Raw genomic sequence first — 18782 nt, 5'->3', positions numbered from 1 at the left:
GATAACAAACACCAGCATTACTCCAACAATCAGAATAATCAAAAATGATGAATTAAGTTTTGAGTTTGAAAGTCCTCTGGCTCTCTTCTGGAAGGCAATATTAATGTCTGACCCAGAATGAGAGTTTACTCTGTGATGGTTTTTGTAAAGCAACACTGTAAGTCAGTGTTTTCTCTTTGGTTCATATGGTTCAGCTCTGGGAAGCTGGGGAACACTGGGACACTAGAGACATATGCCTTTCACTCTTGTTGAAAAGTTTTCCTATGCAATGACACAGAGAGATGTCACTCTGACATTTCTTGCCCATGAGAATTATCACAAAAGAGAGTCTTGTATTCTTAGTTGATCAGCATTTCCTTGTTTCCTTGAAACAAACCTGGCACAATTCAGGCTTGTATGATAGTATCAAGACATCTGTGCTAATGCTATAAAGTCAGAATAGAGTCACACTTATGGATAAAGTAGCAGGTCTTCCTATATTAAAACAGCAAGTTAAAGAGGTGATAACTGAGCGTATGATGATAACTGTTATGATGAAACCAAACACTTTTAATGAATGTGCAAAAGAACATGTTTCTAATACAGCAAAGTTACAAGACCAGATGAAGGCTCTCTGAAGACAATAATAAATGTAGCCAAGATGTAGGCTAATTTGCCACAATAACCCTCTCACATAGCCATAAAGCAGAGACCTCTACAGTGGGCAAGATTCTACGAAAGTTGCCTCGCAATACTATAATAGAACTCTTCCCCTTTATTGAAAACTGAATGAAATGTAGCATTGGTAAAAACCAAAAGTGATATTCCCCTGATACTGAGGCATTGACTGTTATTTGTGGTTTTATAGGGCAATTTAGTAAAAAAAAAAAAAAAAAAAAAAAAAAAAAAAAAGAAAAGAAAAGAAACCTCATGCTGACAATGAAATTCTGGCATAGCCCTTGCTGAAAGATGAGTGTCAGAGGCATATTTGCATACGGTGTTCATTATGATGACTCTTAGCAACTCTCAAAGAGCCTCTTTGTTTTCTGAAACATCTAATCACTCATTTAGCTACGAAACAAACTGAAACATTAGTGATAAAAAAATCCTGCGTATATATATATATATTTAGTGGGCATTGTGTGGGTCAGCTGAGGAGTGAAGCCATATCTTCCTCAATTATATTAATTTTATTAAATCTACTACGCTAACAAGCTTTTATTTTCTTTCTGGAGAGAAATCTAAGACGGGATGCAGTAGATGTTTGATAAACTGCTGATACAACAGGAAAGAAAAAAGCTCAAAAAAGTAAGCAGATGTGACAACTGACTAAAAAACAAAATAAATTATTTGAAATATAAAGAGAGGAAAAAGCAAAATAACATTCATCATCATGAAAGGACTTCCTGTTACTGGATAATTAACACAATAATCCACCAAAACTGACAGAAAGTTCACAGAAAAACTGGTACAGAACAAAAAGCCCTTTCAACAGATACAGTTCTCCAGAAGATGCTCTGAGTTGCAAACAGTTTGACTGCATTCACTAACTTCCTGTTTAGCATCTCTAAACATCCCTGCGCTTGCATCTTTTCTGTAATTCCTATCCCCCTGTAGCATTCATGTTCTGAAAGAGGACACAATGTAACAATACTAATGAAATTATGACCATAGGCTAAGTGTGAATTCGTCCAAAATGCCAAGCCAAACGTGTTTGCTTTTGACTAAAGGAAGGAAGAGAACAAGGCATCCTTTTCTCTTAAATTCTCAAATTATGAGATTTTTGGAATTACAACTTGTGGAGTGCACTGTCAAACTGAAAATATGTTTAATAATATTTCTGTTTCTGACTGATCAAGGACATTCTCAGGCCAAAAGAAATCATGCTAATTCTTGGGTGGAAATTAAGGCAAGCATGTCAATAACAGTTTCAGCTTTTGTTGTAATTTTGAGGGTGGGAACAAATTATCTTGGTGTGAGATCAGATATCACATGGCTATCTCACTCATACTGACTTACTTTCAAGTTTATCTTTCACCACCTGGAACAGTGTTATATGTATGTCAAATTTTGTTCTTGTAGTGAACTGCAGACTGAAATACTTTTATAACATGGTAGAGTTAATGTTGCTCTTCTCCTCCCACAAGCACCATACCATGAGGTTGTTCCTTTATTTCCAGTATTGACTAAATCATAAAATCAAAGACTGGTTTGGGTCGGAAGGGACATTAGACATCATCTAGGTCCAACGCCCTGCTGTGGGCAGGGTTGCCCCCAGTGGGCCAGACTACCCCATCCAACCTGGCCTTGAGCGCTTCCAGGGATGGCATCTTTTACAGTTCACTTGTTGACTGACTATGAAACCCCTCCTGCTGTATTAACTGATTTGTGCTAAATTCTGTGATGAGCTCTAAAGGAATTGGACAATTCGATCTCATAAAGATCTTGATTTCCATCAGTTAATATCCATAATAATATCTTTGTGAATACAGTAATAGCAGTAATTTTATTCTTTTTGTAGGACTTTTCTTCACTGTGATAGCCCATAAAAATATTACCCTATCCATCAGTATCACACTTATTTTTTTATAGTATCGGTACCACATGATACTGAGAAAAACTACAGACCATATTTAAAAGTGCCTCATTTTTAAATACAGGTAGATAAGTCACACCCATATACTAAGCATTTACAGGTAGTTAGTCAAATTTACACTGCTAATCAATACAATTGTATGCTTTGCTCATTACTGTTACTTACTTTTTGAACAAGCTTAAGGACAAAACTCTCTTCTTTCTAAAGGAAATGGGAACTTTTTTTTTTTTTTTTTTTTTAATGTGCCTTAGAAAACTCAGCCTTGCTTTTTGGAATTGAGGCTGAACAAAGCTCATATTTTATAGTTTGTCTTTAAGCACAAATGAAAATCTACATTTGTTAGAAAGTTCATTCTAAAAAGCATGCAAAGACTAGCTCTAAATGAGCTAAGCAAACAGATTTTTTCATCTCTAGAATAAGTATGATATTTTGAGTGAAGTCAGTATGACCTATTTTCAAGTACTTGAGATGTTTATCTAAGTGAAATGTGAAGTGAGATCTTAACAAGAGACTGTTGACTGGAAAGAAACGTCAGTGTAATGGCAGAAAGAACGTATGTAATGACTTTATTTCTCTTTTATATAGTAGGAGAAGAAAAAAGTCACTGTATTTCATGTTGTGCAGACTGTATTCTGCAAACTCTTTAAAACAAACTCAGGCTAGTATGAAAACAATTTGGATAAGCCAGTATTTCAGGAGCAGCAACACCAAAATCCCAGTGTCTAACACAATTGCTAAAGGCTACGCTTGACAGGCAGTTATTAATTTCATGTAAGGCAATCTCATTAACAGAATTTCTGAAAAGTCATGTGCAGCATCTGGATTCCTAAAATAATGAGAAATCATTGACTTCTTTTGTGTAACTCCTATGGCACTTGCATGTAATGGAGAAATCTTTGAAAGTAGGAAACATTTTTACTCTGCAAGGATGCAGCTGGTAAGTGTTTCCAAAAATATCAGAATTGATCTACCAACAAGGTACCCATGCTCCATCCATGGTTTTTGAAATTTCTGGCTGTCTAAATTCAGCCTATTCATGAATCATGGTCAATGAACTTGTCAGTTATGCATTAACTGAAGAATCAGAATACATCACAGCTGCCCAAATAGAAATGTAATGGTCTTACTAAAAAAAAAAAAAAAAAAAAAAAAAAGTGTGTATAGACATTTAAGGAGTAGGACTAAATAATTACATTAAAGCTGTGGAAAAAAATCTTTTCTTTCTCAGTGTTGTTAGTTATGCCTGCTCCATGTGTTTACAGTATCAAGTTGTCAGTTCTTGAAAACAAGCACAAAATCCCCACATGAGGAGAACGTAACTACTTACGTAGCTGAGGTTTCCCTGAGAGGATGACACTTTTCCAGGTTAGCCCAGGTATGCTTTACTGGATGTGAAGCTTTCCAAAATTGGAATCAAAACACTGTCTATCAGAGGGTGTGAACTGAAATAAAACCTAGCATTGTCCATAAAAAAGCTCAAGCAAGGTCTCATCATGTAAATAAACTTAAGCTCTACTTTGCCTTCACTATGAAGATTCATGCTAAAAGAACGATGATGTGGTTAGACAAGATCACTTTATGCATGAAGAGCTGATGCAGAAGAAGAAAGAGTAACAGTGGTGGGCATATAACAGTGCTTCTAACAGTCTGAAGATGCACTGGGATTCGTTTAATAAAAGCTACACACAGAGTAGTCACTTCAATCCAAAACCTCAGACTAGGACTGGATTTCTGATTTACCCTCCTTCTGTTGATTCTGTAACAACCTGGTAGACCACGAAACGACCCCAGCAATATCTATCTGTCGTTTCCTGGTGGATTTACAGCAATATTTATCCCTCAGATCTGAATATTAGCTATAACAGATGGATAGAGTAACTACTCAACACCATAGGTTACTGTGAGCACATTTGACTTGAACTTTCCGCATTCCATTCCTAGGGAGTAAAGGATTTTTTTTTATCCTGTTGTAGAGAAGGCCAACAACCTCCTGTGCTGCAGAAGGAAGAGCATAAAATCACAGAATGGCCTGGGTTGAAAAGGACCACAATGATCATCTAGTTTCAACCCCCCTGCTATGTGCAGGGTTGCCAACCACCAGACCAGGCTGTCCAGAACCACATTCAGCCTAGTCTTGAACTCCTCCAGGGATGGGGCATCCACAACCTCGTTGGGCAGTCTGCTCCAGCAGGACAAAGGAGGTAGTTCTTCCCATCTACTTATCCCTGATGACACAAATCTGAGTGCTACACCTAATTCTGGGCCTCACAGTATAACTGAAAAGTCCAGTGAAAGGACGTGACGATGACAAAGGGACCGAAGCATCTCTTCTATGAGGAAAGGCTGGGGTTGTTCAGCCTCGAGAAGAGAAGGCTCAGTGTCAATGTCTATAAATCATAGAATATGATTATATGATTATGATCCTTAAAGCTGGAAGGGGCCTTTGAAGATCACCTGGTCCAACTCCCTTACTATGAACAGGGACAGCTACAGCTACATCAGTTTGCTCAGCACCTGAACAGCCTGGCCTTGAATGTCTCCAGGGACAGGGCTTCCACCACATCTCTGGGCAACCTGTTCCAGTGCCTAAGCACCCTCACTGTAAAAGATGTTTTCCTGATATCCAACCTAAATCTACCCTCTTTTAGTTTGAAACCATTTCCCCTTGTCCTATCACTACAAATTCTGCTGAAGAGTCTGTCCCCTTTTTTCTTTTAGCTCCCCTTTAGATACTTTAAATACCTGAAGGAAAGTTACAAAGAGGACAGGGCCAGGATCTTAGTCATAATGACAATTTAAGTGTTGAAATACAATAAAATTCCACTTAAACATATGGTGAAAAAAATGCATGAGTGGTCAAATACTGGAACAGACTGTCCAGAGAGGTTGTAGAAACAACTCCATCTTGTGAAATATAAATTGGAACAAAAAACTACTCCAGCTAATCCTCCTTTGAACAGCAGTGTTGGACTTTATAACCTCTACTCTGCAATTCAGCAGTACTCAGTGCAGTGCGCATCACCTGACTGACATCATTATCTCCAAGGTTAGAACCAGATGTGACAACCCTGGTACTGAAAAATCCCTATAATGCACATCGTTACTCTTTTTCAGAGGAGACAAAATAATGAAAAGGCTGTCAAGGAGTAGTCATATCAAGCATAGGCCATCATAAACTTTACCTTATTTTGTTTTAATGCAGGACACTGATCTCACTTTGTCTAGTGTAAGCACAGCACTTGTAAAAGTGCATATTCTTTTTTATAAAGTCATGCCAAGTTCAAACAAAAAAAAATATTTGTAAGAGTATGCATGAATATTAATCATATATTCATGTCTGAAAAGTGTTCAGATACTGAGATAATAGGAGACATAAGTATATGAATGGACTAGAAAATGGCTCAGGGGAAGGGAAGGCAAAAGTGTGGATGAGTAAAGGTAGAACTGACCAGGGAAAATGGGGGGAGATCTTAAAAGGGAGACCCCTAGCAAAGGACACCAATGTCACAAAATCTCAGGTACAACTGCCTGAAGATGACAAGGGGAGCTAAATAGGCAGTGTAGCATGAGAGAGGAGACATTAAAAAACCCTATGTTTTGAGTATGTTTTCATCTTCTGTTGTCCAAAGGTAGAAAAAAGAAATTTTATAGGTATATGGCTGAAAGATTTAACCTGAAATTGACTATTAAGACATAAAGTTCTCTATGAAACCACCTCAAAAGGGGATAATATATAATCCTATATATACATGTACTGTAGTACCTCTTACTGCAGAATTAATGAAGAAGCAATATCATGTTAACCCACCCTCATTTCCTGAAGATGAGTTGAATTTTGTTTTTCTCCTGTGTTGTCTGTGAGCTCTTTAAAATCCTTCTTTGTTGTTTTCTTGGAACCAGATAAATTTTGCTTTGTACACAGCATGTAGCTGATAGAGATACTTCTCCCTTTTATCTCAGTAAGGAACATGGTTCATGTTGTTATCATATAGATTTAGTAGAGAGACGAATAGTTTCAAGTGGAGTTAAGGCCAGCAATATATCTCTTTTATGCGCTTTAAGCATATCTTACTGAAGCCTGGGTTTCTCCAAGTTTTACTCAACTGTTTTGGAAACAAAATGGACATGATGGCAAACTGGGACAGCTGGAAAAGAGCAGGATGCAAGCTATGCCTGAGTTCTAGGCACTGGCAGTCCCATGGTTAAGAGAACGAATAGCCACATTAGTGCTTCCAGTCGCTTTTACTATCTTTCCATTTGGGAACAATTCTCACTGAGCTCTTCACAGTCTCTTTTATTTCAACAATGGGAAGAAAAGCATGAAAATGGATTTGTTCCAACCTATTTTATAATATTTGGTCTTCTCTGCACTGCTTATTTTACTTTTAGACATCTCCCTTCTGATTGATGAAACAATGAATACGGATGTAGGGTACAGGAATGAATGAAAGACATGCATTGAAACATCAGATCCTTGCAATCTGTAAGGCTGATTCTAAAGAAAGGAATGTTGGTTATTACTGTGCAGGCTACTTGAAACAAGTAATAATTTTTAATCAAAACTGGAGGAAACTAAAAGGAAAAACATGAAACTTCCAAGTATAAAAACATCATGTGATGCTATGCAGTATAAGGTACACTTGAAAAGCACAATTCTTTATAAGGCACATGTGACTGGTACAAACGCTTGTAGCAACCTCAACACAGGAATGCTGTATTTATTAAATTTAATGAGTAGAGTATCTCTACAAGTATTAGAATGAGTCCTGCTTTTCATCTGCCTGTATTATTCTCTACCATTTTTCTCTAACAGAGTAAATAAACTATGTCAGTGTTTAAAGGGTAGTTCATAAGAAAATGAAGAAAATTTAACTAGTTTAACTGGCAGTGCGGCAGCTTCATAGTCTATAGAAGCACTCTCCTGCAGTGCAATTCACTCCTGCGATGGATTCCAATGTCCAATCCTCCTGAAATATCATGCATGTCACACACTTATAAGGATAATGGTTGTTCTGTGTTTACAAGATATTACAAGACTGTAAATTATAACAGAGTGAAGATTTATAAGATTTCTTCGGAAAAATCCAGCTCTCTCAATAGCTTATTACAGTGTCATTTAAGACAAATTTGGTAATGTGTTAGTAACACTAGGACCACCATTGCACTACAGAGATAGCAAAGATGATAGCGAAGTAAATGTCTCAAGGCAAAGCATGGGAAGATCCCTGTTAAGAAGGAGCTAGGTCCTGGCACTCTCAGCAAGGCTAGCATACAGTAGTTTGAAAGCAGAACTACTGAATCAGCCATGTTTTTACTGACTTCAATATTACTAGAAGAGCAGAACTTGTACCCAAAGGTAGAGAATTCTTCTCTATAGAAGTAATAAAAATTGAGACATTGCAGGCTGGCTTTTACGGAAGATAAGAGGCTTACAAGCTTCTGCTTAGTTCTCTTTGGGACAAAGAAGGGAATATGTGGCATAACCACACATTAAACTTAAAACATGGGAAAAGTACTTATTTACCAAACTGTGTACAGTCATAAAAGATAATTCACCACGCTTCAAAGAATGACGACAGAATGCACAGCTCTGGGAAATGTAATTTACAGTATAATTAAAGCTTCAGTGACCAGAGCAACTTAACATACTGCCAAAAACAGTATTTTTGAAATACTGAGAAACACACTGGAAACAGATCACAGTTCTGATGGATGCTGCAACTTACAGTAGATTGATGTCCCTCTGTTGGAGGAGGAATGACTCTCAACAGAAAAATTATTCCCTAAAAATTATGCCTCAAAAGTAACAAAAAACAGAAAACCTTAGCTTAGAAGTAGATTCTTTCAACATGCAGGAACAGTTATTGAGCAGAAGGGAAAACCCATCAAATTTAAATTCCTTTTCTTTCCCCTTTCCATATTGTTCATCTGTGACTTTCCCATCTGTTTGGAAAATCCCTAAGCCACGAGAACAAATATAGGGCAGTTTACATGGAACTATCTCGAGAGAACCTAGAACCTAGGGCTCCAATTGGAAAAAAGAACCCTTCCCTGTTTAAATTACCTTCAGCGAAGGTCATATGCTACAACCATACAGAAACCTCTAAGGGCGATAGTGTTATAACCTACCTTTGTTACACTGGGGGTGAAGCAGTTTTTAAGATAACTTACTCAAACTGCAATCAGAGGTAAATGAACCTAATCAAGTTATATTTTATTTATACAGTAATGCAAACAACGTGAAAATCAGGTTCTAGATGAGTAACACAACCTCAGAAGTATTTAGAGGAATACACCTGGATTTACCCAACTTTTAATAATTCTTTCCTCGTGAATTTTTAGATTACTGAATATTTGTGACTTATTTCTAGGAAATCCAGCTGCTATGCAGTTAGCTGTTTTTCCTATACAACTGCTATTATTATTTGTTAAGATTATTCCAGTTTTGTCTGCTTTCTAGAGCTATATTCAGAGCAGCAAATCATCAGTGAAGAAGCAGGAGGCATGGAGCATTGAGCAGAAATATTTTTTGACTATCCTCTCTGCTCAGCCTTTCTGCAGAAGAAGGGGGAGTTATGGTGGAAACAGAAACAGGAGAGATGTCATCTCCACAAATACTGTGACAGTATCTTATGTATGAAGCTCATTTCTAAAGTGCAGGTGAAATGTATAGGATCATCTCCTCACTAGGGCTAGAAAAATTTATCTGCTCCAGAGGGTGGTAGGAAGATAATTTCAGAAAGACAGGGCTTGCTTCACAATAAGCAGTGGTTTTCCTTCTCTCAGCCAGAAGTCCCTATACTGAGAAATAACTGTGCAATAGACACAGGATCCAGCAGAAGGAGAGTTCAAGCAGCTGTTGTGCCTCTTCCTGGCATTAGATTTCATGTGTTTGGTTTCTCCCCACTCACTTCTGTCTCCCTAATCTTCTGCAGAATGATAATGAAAGACAGATAGTTTCTCAAATGTATTTGGCATGTGCTTCATCATACCAAATACTTCCAAGAAGTCATATAAGGGAAGATAGATTTCATAAGAAAAGCCTCTGACCACAGAAAGTGGCATTGCTGCCAAATGAATATCCACAGAAATTTTTCTCAGAAGGGCAGGTGTACACTGAATACACTTCCCTGTTTTCATATCAGATATTCTTAACCCATCGTTACCTGGAAACTTAAAGTCAGTAGCAACTTATGTAAGGGAAAGGCCACCTTTTAACTTCCCTCTGCCAGAGCTTACATATTTACACTTCAAACTCACAAACAAAAATAAAAAAGATCTGAAAAAACTCTTGTCACATCTGTCACTGAATCTCTGTTTATTATGCATACATTATTTCAACCTAAATAACATATTACAGATTTAATAAGTGCAGCAGGCAGGGTTCTAAGGAAATACTGGAACTGGAGGAACTATTATGAAATCAGAAAATCCCTAGAAAATTTCACATTTCTGAAGCATCTCTCAGAGTTGCAACCCTTTAATTTTTCTTTCAGAAGTAGGACATCTGTAATCTAAATCACTTGATTTAACCAATCAAATATAACTTGATTCTAATGTCTATCCATCTTCTCCTTCCTTCTTATCTGATCCAACAGAAGGTTCTCATGACAGTGTGCGGGTGAAAACTGGAAGAATCCAATGGATGAATTTACAACAGTGGGTGCTCCCAAGAGTGGATATGCAATACAAATAATAGCTAGGACTATCTTACTATTTCAGTGCAAAAAACATGCAAATAAACTTCTTTCTGTCTCTGAAAACGAAGTATTTTGTTAAAAGTAGCACATCAAGCAGATGCAAGTATTAAACATTCTAAGAGATGCATGTCTGCTTGAAGCAGTTTTGAATACATCTGCTGATTTAAATCTTACTATCATAAAAGTCCACCACTCCCTTAGAAATGCTAAATGATCCTTTTATATACATATTGCTTTGAGTCCCTTCAGTTATCGTTATTATCCAGTTTTGAGGAGAGCTGTTTTGCATGTTTTGAATTCTCCAGTGTCTATGTAAAAACCATACTGTACCTTAAATATATCTTCACTGTTGGGATTAAACAGCTGGTGTTTCCCAGATCCCAAAATAATAGGGCCAGAAGCTTTGTTTTCTCCATAAGCATGAAGGGATACCGTTGCTGTTGTGCCAGCTGCTTCAAAATCCCCAGTGACTACAGTAATCTTCCAGTCTCCTTCTGCAAAGTGGAAAAATAAAAATCAAAATACATCTATAACTGTTACTGATATGTAGCAAGTTACCCAGATTACATAAAGTAATATTTTAGCCCAGAAACTATAACTAATATACATCTAAAAAGTTACGAGGCTGGTAGTGTCAGTAGAAGGCTGGATAAATCCTGCATCATTCAAACTCAGATAAGGTGTGCAACCTTAGTATGTTGCCAACCTCCTCAGTCTTTAAAGTTGGAAATACAAACACAGTGATTTCATGATTTGGCATGATTTCTAGCAGCACCCCTGCCACAGAAAAAGCTCATCCTCCACAATTTGGTTTATGACAAAATATATATATATATAAAAACAAGAAATGGAAAAAGAAAACCTATCCAAGTAATCTACTGCATACAATTCCTTTTCACTTTATATACATGTCACACCAAGAGCTCTGTTTTCTTGGACTGAGCCAAAACAGTGAGACTGAATAAATGATTTTGGAGAAAATTCTGAGACTAGAGGAGGACTCTAAAAAATAATTTTTTATATAGCTTCCCTGAAATTGAAATTGCTTTTTTGACCCCAGAAGATGCATACAAGTTATGTAAATATCTGAAAGGAGCTTAATATCAATCTAGTTCTAAAAAGAATCATTCATTATTGGAAAATGCATCTCTGCATTTAAAAATCTGGGGCTGGATGATCTTCACACCTCTTTCGATTTCAGCTGTTGCCTGTGTGAAACAGGTTCCACTTACTGACTTAAACTAATCCTGTGCAAAGCAAACAACAAATGAAATACAAACTCAGTCATCTTATAAAGAAATGCCACAATCTACGCTGTAGTTTTATTAATAAAAAGATGTCTGGTAAAATCTGCATGAATTAAATCTGCTGTCTGACAGACATATTTATCTCAGGCAAACCCCATTATCTGCTAGCAATTTGCCTCATGAAGACTGAGCTGAAGCAATGAACTTTCATTTGTTTTCCAAATTTTGAAGTCTGGCTGAACCCTCATCCTGAAAAGTGATGGAAAATTATTAGATACTCATAAAGGAAATGAACCATCCAATTTCCTCTGAAAGCTGTCAGTCTCCAGCATGTAACGAACTCTATTCCTTCTGTGCCTATAGATAATTTACATCCTCATGACTTTCTCTACAGATCTACTGTCTTAACAAAATAACCAGGATATAAGTACCAGGATACAAAGAGATCAACATCAAATGGAAGGGTGGACAACCTCTATACACAGGAGGTAGAAACAAAGAGCATAATGTAGAAGGCTTCTTACCCCTTCAAAGAGTGCACATACCAGAAAAGTCAGTCTCTACTGTTTTCAAACACTATAATATCAATTTCTTAAAAATAAAGTCATTTTGGAACATGTGGCTGGAATGTAAGGACAACTCAATATACACACATTTATGAAGAAAACGTATGAAGCACAGAGGGTTAAATATGACCCTCAACTCCTCCCAGTCCAATGAAAAATTCAAAATTCATTCAGAAACAAATATTAATTTTAAAGGAGGCAAAATGAATATTGTTTTGGACCTGTTCACTTTTTAATTTGTTGTACCTCAAGTGTTTTTAATGGTCTTTTCTATTCTGTTAGCCCCTCCAAGTTTCTTATATTGAAAAATACAATGAAATAACTAGAAAGTTCTACTGCCTGGAAAACAGTTCTGTTTAGAGGGGGGAAAAAAAGTGAATTAAAAAAAGAAAAAAGGATAAAAAACATATAACCAAAATTTGATTTAATGAACAAGAAAAAAGAATGTGAACAAAATTACAGATCACCCTCTTCTCCACTAATCACAGTCTTCTCTTTCAGTCTCCTTCCTGGTGTTCCATAATTCAGGAAGTGCCCCATACACCCAAATTCAAGGCTATTTGGTGCATACAGTTCTGGCTACCTGACCCAGACTGAGGACATCTGCAACAAATACACCTTCTATTTCTATAAAACAGGTCTGTTTTGACAGTAGATAAATTTTATTAATAACAAAGCTACCCAAGCCTTATGGACCAAAGACATTTCTCTCAGTGAGTCAAGACAGGAGTGCTGTCATCAAAATGTTTATTGCAAGTCCAAGTCCATCCCCAGTGGAGAGAAGCCAATTGAATAAATATTTTACTCCATCTCATTATCATCTTTCATTAGTTTTACAGGGCAGTTTTTGCCTGTTACAGATTTTAAGATACATCACAGAAGCAAAACTTAAATGACGCAAATCAGAGACCTGCAAATTCAGGAAGCACTAAATAGACTCATCTAACTGTGTACAGGCAGATCTGTAGGTGCAGACCTCGCAGAAGTGAGGCAAGCAAAACACGTACGACAAAGACTGACAAACAGGTTGAAAATGAATGCTTTCTGAAAGAGGCATAGAAAGGAATGAGGGCAAAGATACTTTTCATTCAAAGAAAAAGGTTTTTAAGAAGAATAGAATTTGAATACAATTTGTAAAATAATTGGTTACAGGCTTTGTAGTTAAATTACTTTCCATGGGGCTGCTATTTAATACAAATTATTTTATCTCTCCAAATATCTTGATTGATACAATAAATTATGGATAAATATATTCAAACTTTCTTCTGGCAGCTTCTAATTGTTGTTCAACCTACAGTACTTCTCACAGGAGAGAAAATGTTATGTGTTATTAAGATTCGTAATTTAATCTGCACTGGTTGCAAGGACAGAGAAGTCAAGCTGAACAAATGTGAAATCCCCAGTAAAAACCAGAAAATCTAAAGCCAGCAGTGAATACAAACCTACATATAATCTGGAAGGAAAAAAAAAAAATTTAAATTAGAAATAAAAGAGCAGAAATTATGATAGATAACAAATAAGCGCTAAAAAAAAGTTTTCAAGGGAACAGAGAGAAAATTAACATCATTGAAAAGAAAAATGACAAGGAAAAGAAAAACAAAGTGATTTGTTGTTTAAATTAAAATATGAAGTTCAGAGTATACCAAAATATTCAAATAGAGTACTATAATTAATGTTTTAAAATAAATAAAAACAACAAGAAACACATAAAGCAGTTAGTTCTGAAACAGAAATACTCAACATTAAAGCCAGAGGACTAGAGCATTTACCATTAGCTTCTTCTTGCCTTTTCAGCGGTTGAGTTGTTTGAAATTCTGCCAAAAAAAAACCCAACAAAAATGCCGTTGATAAAGGGTCTATCCTTCAACATTAAACAAAAGGTTTGAAAGAAGAGATGAAAAGGATATTTTGTGATTCTAACCTTCATGCCAATGAGAGAATTTTCCATCTCAATCATTCCCTCATTACATCCTCAAGTAATACTTATACCCATCATGCAATGCAAATACAAACTGTATTCTTCTAGAAATGCCAAAATGAAGCAGCAAAAACGGTTAACCCTGATATTTGATGTACAAACACAGTCTATATTTCTTCAGAGGAAAAACAATACAACTTACTCATTGATTATGCTTCCATAGAATAATGTTAAAACTTACCTTGAGGGTACAGCTCAATTTCTGAATGAATTACACCTTTGGACATAAATGGAAGCCACCTGAAAATAAGAGGAAAAAAAAAGAAAGAAAAATAAGTAGGAATAAGTTTTTTCTCCTTTACAAGACAATATAATTGAATTATCAGCATCTTACTTTCATAACAAGCATATGACAGCAAATACAAAAATATTAGTATTCTCTTTGATAGATGTTAAAGTGGAAATTAAGGTTTTGACTCAACAATTGAAATTATAATTCTGCAAATATAAGAGCTGTGTAAGAATAAAATATACCCATGTACAAAGAGATTCGTGTGGCACAACCACATTTATTTGTATAGCTAAAATGGGACAGAAAAATATTTCAGTTCTTCAGACTAAGCGCAATTTATAATTTGTGCGTATGTATCACACTATTTCTTAAGTTCAAAGCTCATTCTTAAAAAGAGATGGAATCAAATTCTGTGCTTTCTTGTTCTCCCTACCAGCTGAGGACTGATAGATGAGTTTGAAGTATGGATGAAGGTAAACGTTATCTAGGCTTCTTAGTTGTGTTACACTAGGCTATGGTTATTTTGAAAACTTTCTATTCAGAACATGTGTTACTAACTCTCATAATTCTCTCCTGCTTCATAAACAAAGAAAGAAACAAACAGAAAGCCTCCAATTTCTACAGAACAAAAATATATTCATTAAGCTTCTGGGTTGCTGGGTTTTATTTACTGGGTCCACTCCCACAGACTTTCCAGGAACAACCTAAATCATCGAGTCTCCTATGAAGGCTCTCTGCAATCCAGCATAAGCTGAAGTGAATGAGTGTAGAGAGGCCAAGAGGAGAAGGAGCTACCCCCAGCATGAGGAAGAGTAGCATAATTCACTCCACAGTTTGAGCCTCACAGCCACAAGAACCTCAGTAGATGATAAAGAAGATACAAAGCTGTGTATGTATTGTTCCTCATTTTCCTAAACCATGACAAAATGCCATTCAGCAAGTGCTCTTCTGCAGAGGCTCCCCTTACCTTACTCTCTGTACACAGCCCTCAGGCTCCGTGCAGTTTTGTTGCTTATCAGGTGGCCTACGTGCATCAAAGGTGCAAATCAAAATTTGCCTTTTCAACAGCTGCTAAGAAGTGGCTCAGTCACAAGTGCAAAATTTCTGAAGCCCAGTCTATCCCCAGACAGTGTCAGACTTCTGTCCCTGGATGCTCCTCCTGCCCTTTCCCACTGCCCCTACCTGACAAGTTCACACCAACAAATAGCATGAAACTGACACAAGAACAAAGAGATGTCTGCCACTGCAGGAACAGACTCAAAAAAAAATAACCAGAGGTGGTTATGACACCCTCAGGAAAGGGATCAGTGCAGTGCTTGGCCAATGTTCCAGCAAATTTTTTTTTTTCCAGAAAAAAAAAAAAGAAATAGAATCCTTAGAACAGAGTGGAATTATCACTATTTTCTAAAGGCTTCTTTTGCTGACAAAGCCTGGATGAAGGACACAGGCACACATAGCTTACATCACGTAACTGTTTGATGGAATTCTGTAAATCATTCAGGTTCCTCATTTTTAACTTGAAAATGGGCCAATTTGTATAAGAAGTAGTCCCCAAGAAATAATTTTTGCCTTACTAGACAACAGCTTATCTATGCCACTTCTGCTAAAACCTGAGCACAGATATGATGCATCAGAGAGATTTCGAAAACACAAAGCTGTTCCCCGCCTTGAACAGAGCACAGCATTTCAGTTTTACATTTGGGCCCCATCACTTTATTTTAATCCTTTCCTTGTAGGAAAGCTGTGAATGAAATTTTTTCTCTCTCTGCCACTGAATAATTTTTACTGACCAACATCCAGCATGGTAATTACTGCAGAATTAATACAGCAAAGTGCCTTGACATGCATTGTTCCTAGGCCATGCTACCCCCACAAGGACAGATGTTGCACTGAGCTGAGAATGAATGCTACTTCTGGATTTCAATTCTGTTTTCTTTCCTATTTATAAATATATTTTAGTTTAAAATGCATTCTGAATACATAAGCCCCACTTATAGCGCTGATTCTTGTATGATGAGGTACACTATATAATCTAGTAATTGTATCACACTGTAATAATTTAATCTTCTGAGCTCAAGCAGTTTATTCTGAAGCGACACATTTTGAGAATTTTATAAAGCTGCAAATTAGTCCAAATCTGTCTTTTCCAGGAAAGAAATCATATTTAGTATTTCTTATTGGCAAAATATTGTTATTGAAATGATAGACACCCTCGGGAATCTATACTATACTTAAGATAATTCTTGTAAGAACTACCTTTCACAATTGAAAACATATTCTGAGTTGTTCTCATCTTCTCTGACAATTACTTTATCACAGTACCAATACTGAGACTTTGAATTAGCCTCGCAGCGCAACAGCACCTTCTGCAGCTTTCCAAGAGATACAGCTTTCACTTCAAAAGCATTGACCTAGGGGACAGAGGAGAAGAGAGCACTTCATAATCCGCCAACATTAAAACAATCTGGAAGTATCAGCATTTAAAAGCCTGATCTGACTCTTACGACGGCCCAATGGTTTTACAGGCAGCTGGACTTTATCAAAGGGGTTGTATTGAAAAGGTAATTGTCTTCTGGTTATATATGAGACCAAATGAGAAAGTACAACTAAAAATCAGAACGCAATAATAATCCCAAATAAACTGTGGGGATTTTTCATCCACCATCCAGAATGCTGCCCACAGCTCTGCACTATTATCTCAGTACATCACAGCTTAGAGTAATTCTTCTTGAGGTAAGAACCACTTTAGGCAATTATTTCCCTTGTTAATGCTTATTTGAAATACAGACATTCTCATCCTTTGCTCTTTTTGGTCTCATCTCTGGTATTTACATTCTATTTTGCTCAAAGAAACTGAAATCTGATATACCAGTTTGCCCTTGTTAATCCCTTAGACTTGTGCTTACAGTTGACAAAGGTTGTTGTAATAAGAGCATGAAGCTGAGCAGGTGAAAGGTTCTGGTTGGTAATTTTTGTAACAATAAGCAGCATACGGCTTTGTCTCTCAAAATGCAACTGTCCAAATCACACTTCTCAGTAAAAGGAAAATGAAGAAATGAACTACATCAGAAAATTCATATCTGTAAAGTTCTCAGTCCTTGGCAGATGGCAGAATTAAGACTGTGCAGCTTCACTTCTCCCTTGTGTATCTGTAATATATGATCACAAGCCATACTTTCTGAAGGATCCCTGCCTCAAACTGTACAAAGGCAGAGCTGTAGCTTTTCAATACTTTTTTTTATCTTCATTATCTTTACGGCTCTATGCATTGTTTACAGCAACCACCAAAGAGTCCACTGAAGCAGAACTGATTTCCCTAGTGACTTACTTATAGTACCTAGGTGTTTTCTGCTAACACTGGCATCTATTTTTTCCACAAAACATCTGTGTAATATTTTGTTTTACCTACAGAGTTAAAACACAGACATTATTGCCAAAAGCTGTCAAAGATGCAAACGAGCTTGGGCGCTCAACTGAGAAACGGACGAGTTAATTTATCATCATATTTAGCACTTCAAAGAGTCTGCTATGTACAGAGCAGAATGCACTTTAACCTCTGTTACATCTGTAGCTGCTCTGAAAATTTTAACTGGTTGTGCAGCAAAGCAGATGCATACAGGAAGTGGGCATTTAGGAAAGGTTTACTTTATTCTCTATGGTATTGGGCAAATACCTGTGGTAGGGAATAAAATATATTGTTCAAGTCAGCATTCAACTACCTTTGACACAAAATGATATATCCCAGGGCCTGCTCTACCTTCCCTCCTTCAATCCACTCCCCCTTGCCCACCCATTTCTATAATATGCAGCACTTTGAACAACCTCCTCTGCCCCACGTATAAAAAACATGGGGAATTTACTATCAAATCAGTTAGGATAATCCCTAGACAATTCCACCTAAATTTTGAACTTCAGCATGGATAGAACTTTCTAACACATAAGTAATGGTATTAAAAAAAAAACATTCTATAATAGTATAGATACCTCTGAAGTTTCCTGATGAGTTACTGCTGTGTTAACATTTTATCTACTGCTTTGCTCTTTTGTAAGTGTTCCACTAAGAGCTTGATACCATGAGTTAGACATTCAAGTGAAGAAATAGACTTCTTTCTTAAGAGGCCAAAAGAAGGCTAGTGGCAGAGCTAAGACCGAACTCAGTTCATTCAAACATACACTGCTACAGAAATTCAGGACAACAGGTATTTTATTTATGGGGGAGATCAGCTGCAAATGAAAGACGAAATGACTTCAAATCTGCCTTGAATTAATCTCAATGTTATCCTATCATGAGCTAAAAGAAACAGCCACCAGATCTACTAAGATCCGAAATCATGAAGTGATTTCTGCACACTCTTTTGTATCCAGCTGTAACTCACCATACCTTGATATGTTTTATGTTCACAGGCAGTTCTTCTCATCAGCTGAAATTCTTCATTTAATTTTTCTTCCCCTTTGCCTGCTTGTGTTTTTACTCATTCTAATCA

General features: G+C 36.7%; 1 protein-coding gene across 1 annotated transcript in view; it reads right to left on the bottom strand.

The window, feature by feature from the left end:
* Positions 1-18782, bottom strand: part of RP1 (RP1 axonemal microtubule associated) — a 200459-nt gene that overhangs the window by 104864 nt on the left and 76813 nt on the right. The window contains exons 22-25 of the mRNA XM_040685413.2: positions 16555-16709; positions 14248-14306; positions 13858-13902; positions 10606-10769 (exon numbers count right to left, since the gene is read on the bottom strand). Of these exons, the coding sequence (XP_040541347.1) occupies positions 10606-10769; positions 13858-13902; positions 14248-14306; positions 16555-16709 (423 nt within the window). The remainder of the gene's footprint in view (positions 1-10605; positions 10770-13857; positions 13903-14247; positions 14307-16554; positions 16710-18782) is intronic.

The sequence above is a fragment of the Gallus gallus genome, chromosome 2, assembly GCF_016699485.2.
Source record: "Gallus gallus isolate bGalGal1 chromosome 2, bGalGal1.mat.broiler.GRCg7b, whole genome shotgun sequence".
Taxonomy (NCBI): Eukaryota; Metazoa; Chordata; class Aves; order Galliformes; family Phasianidae; genus Gallus; species Gallus gallus.
Note: the sequence above shows the minus strand (reverse complement) of the source record. Positions and strands in the feature narration are given on the sequence as shown.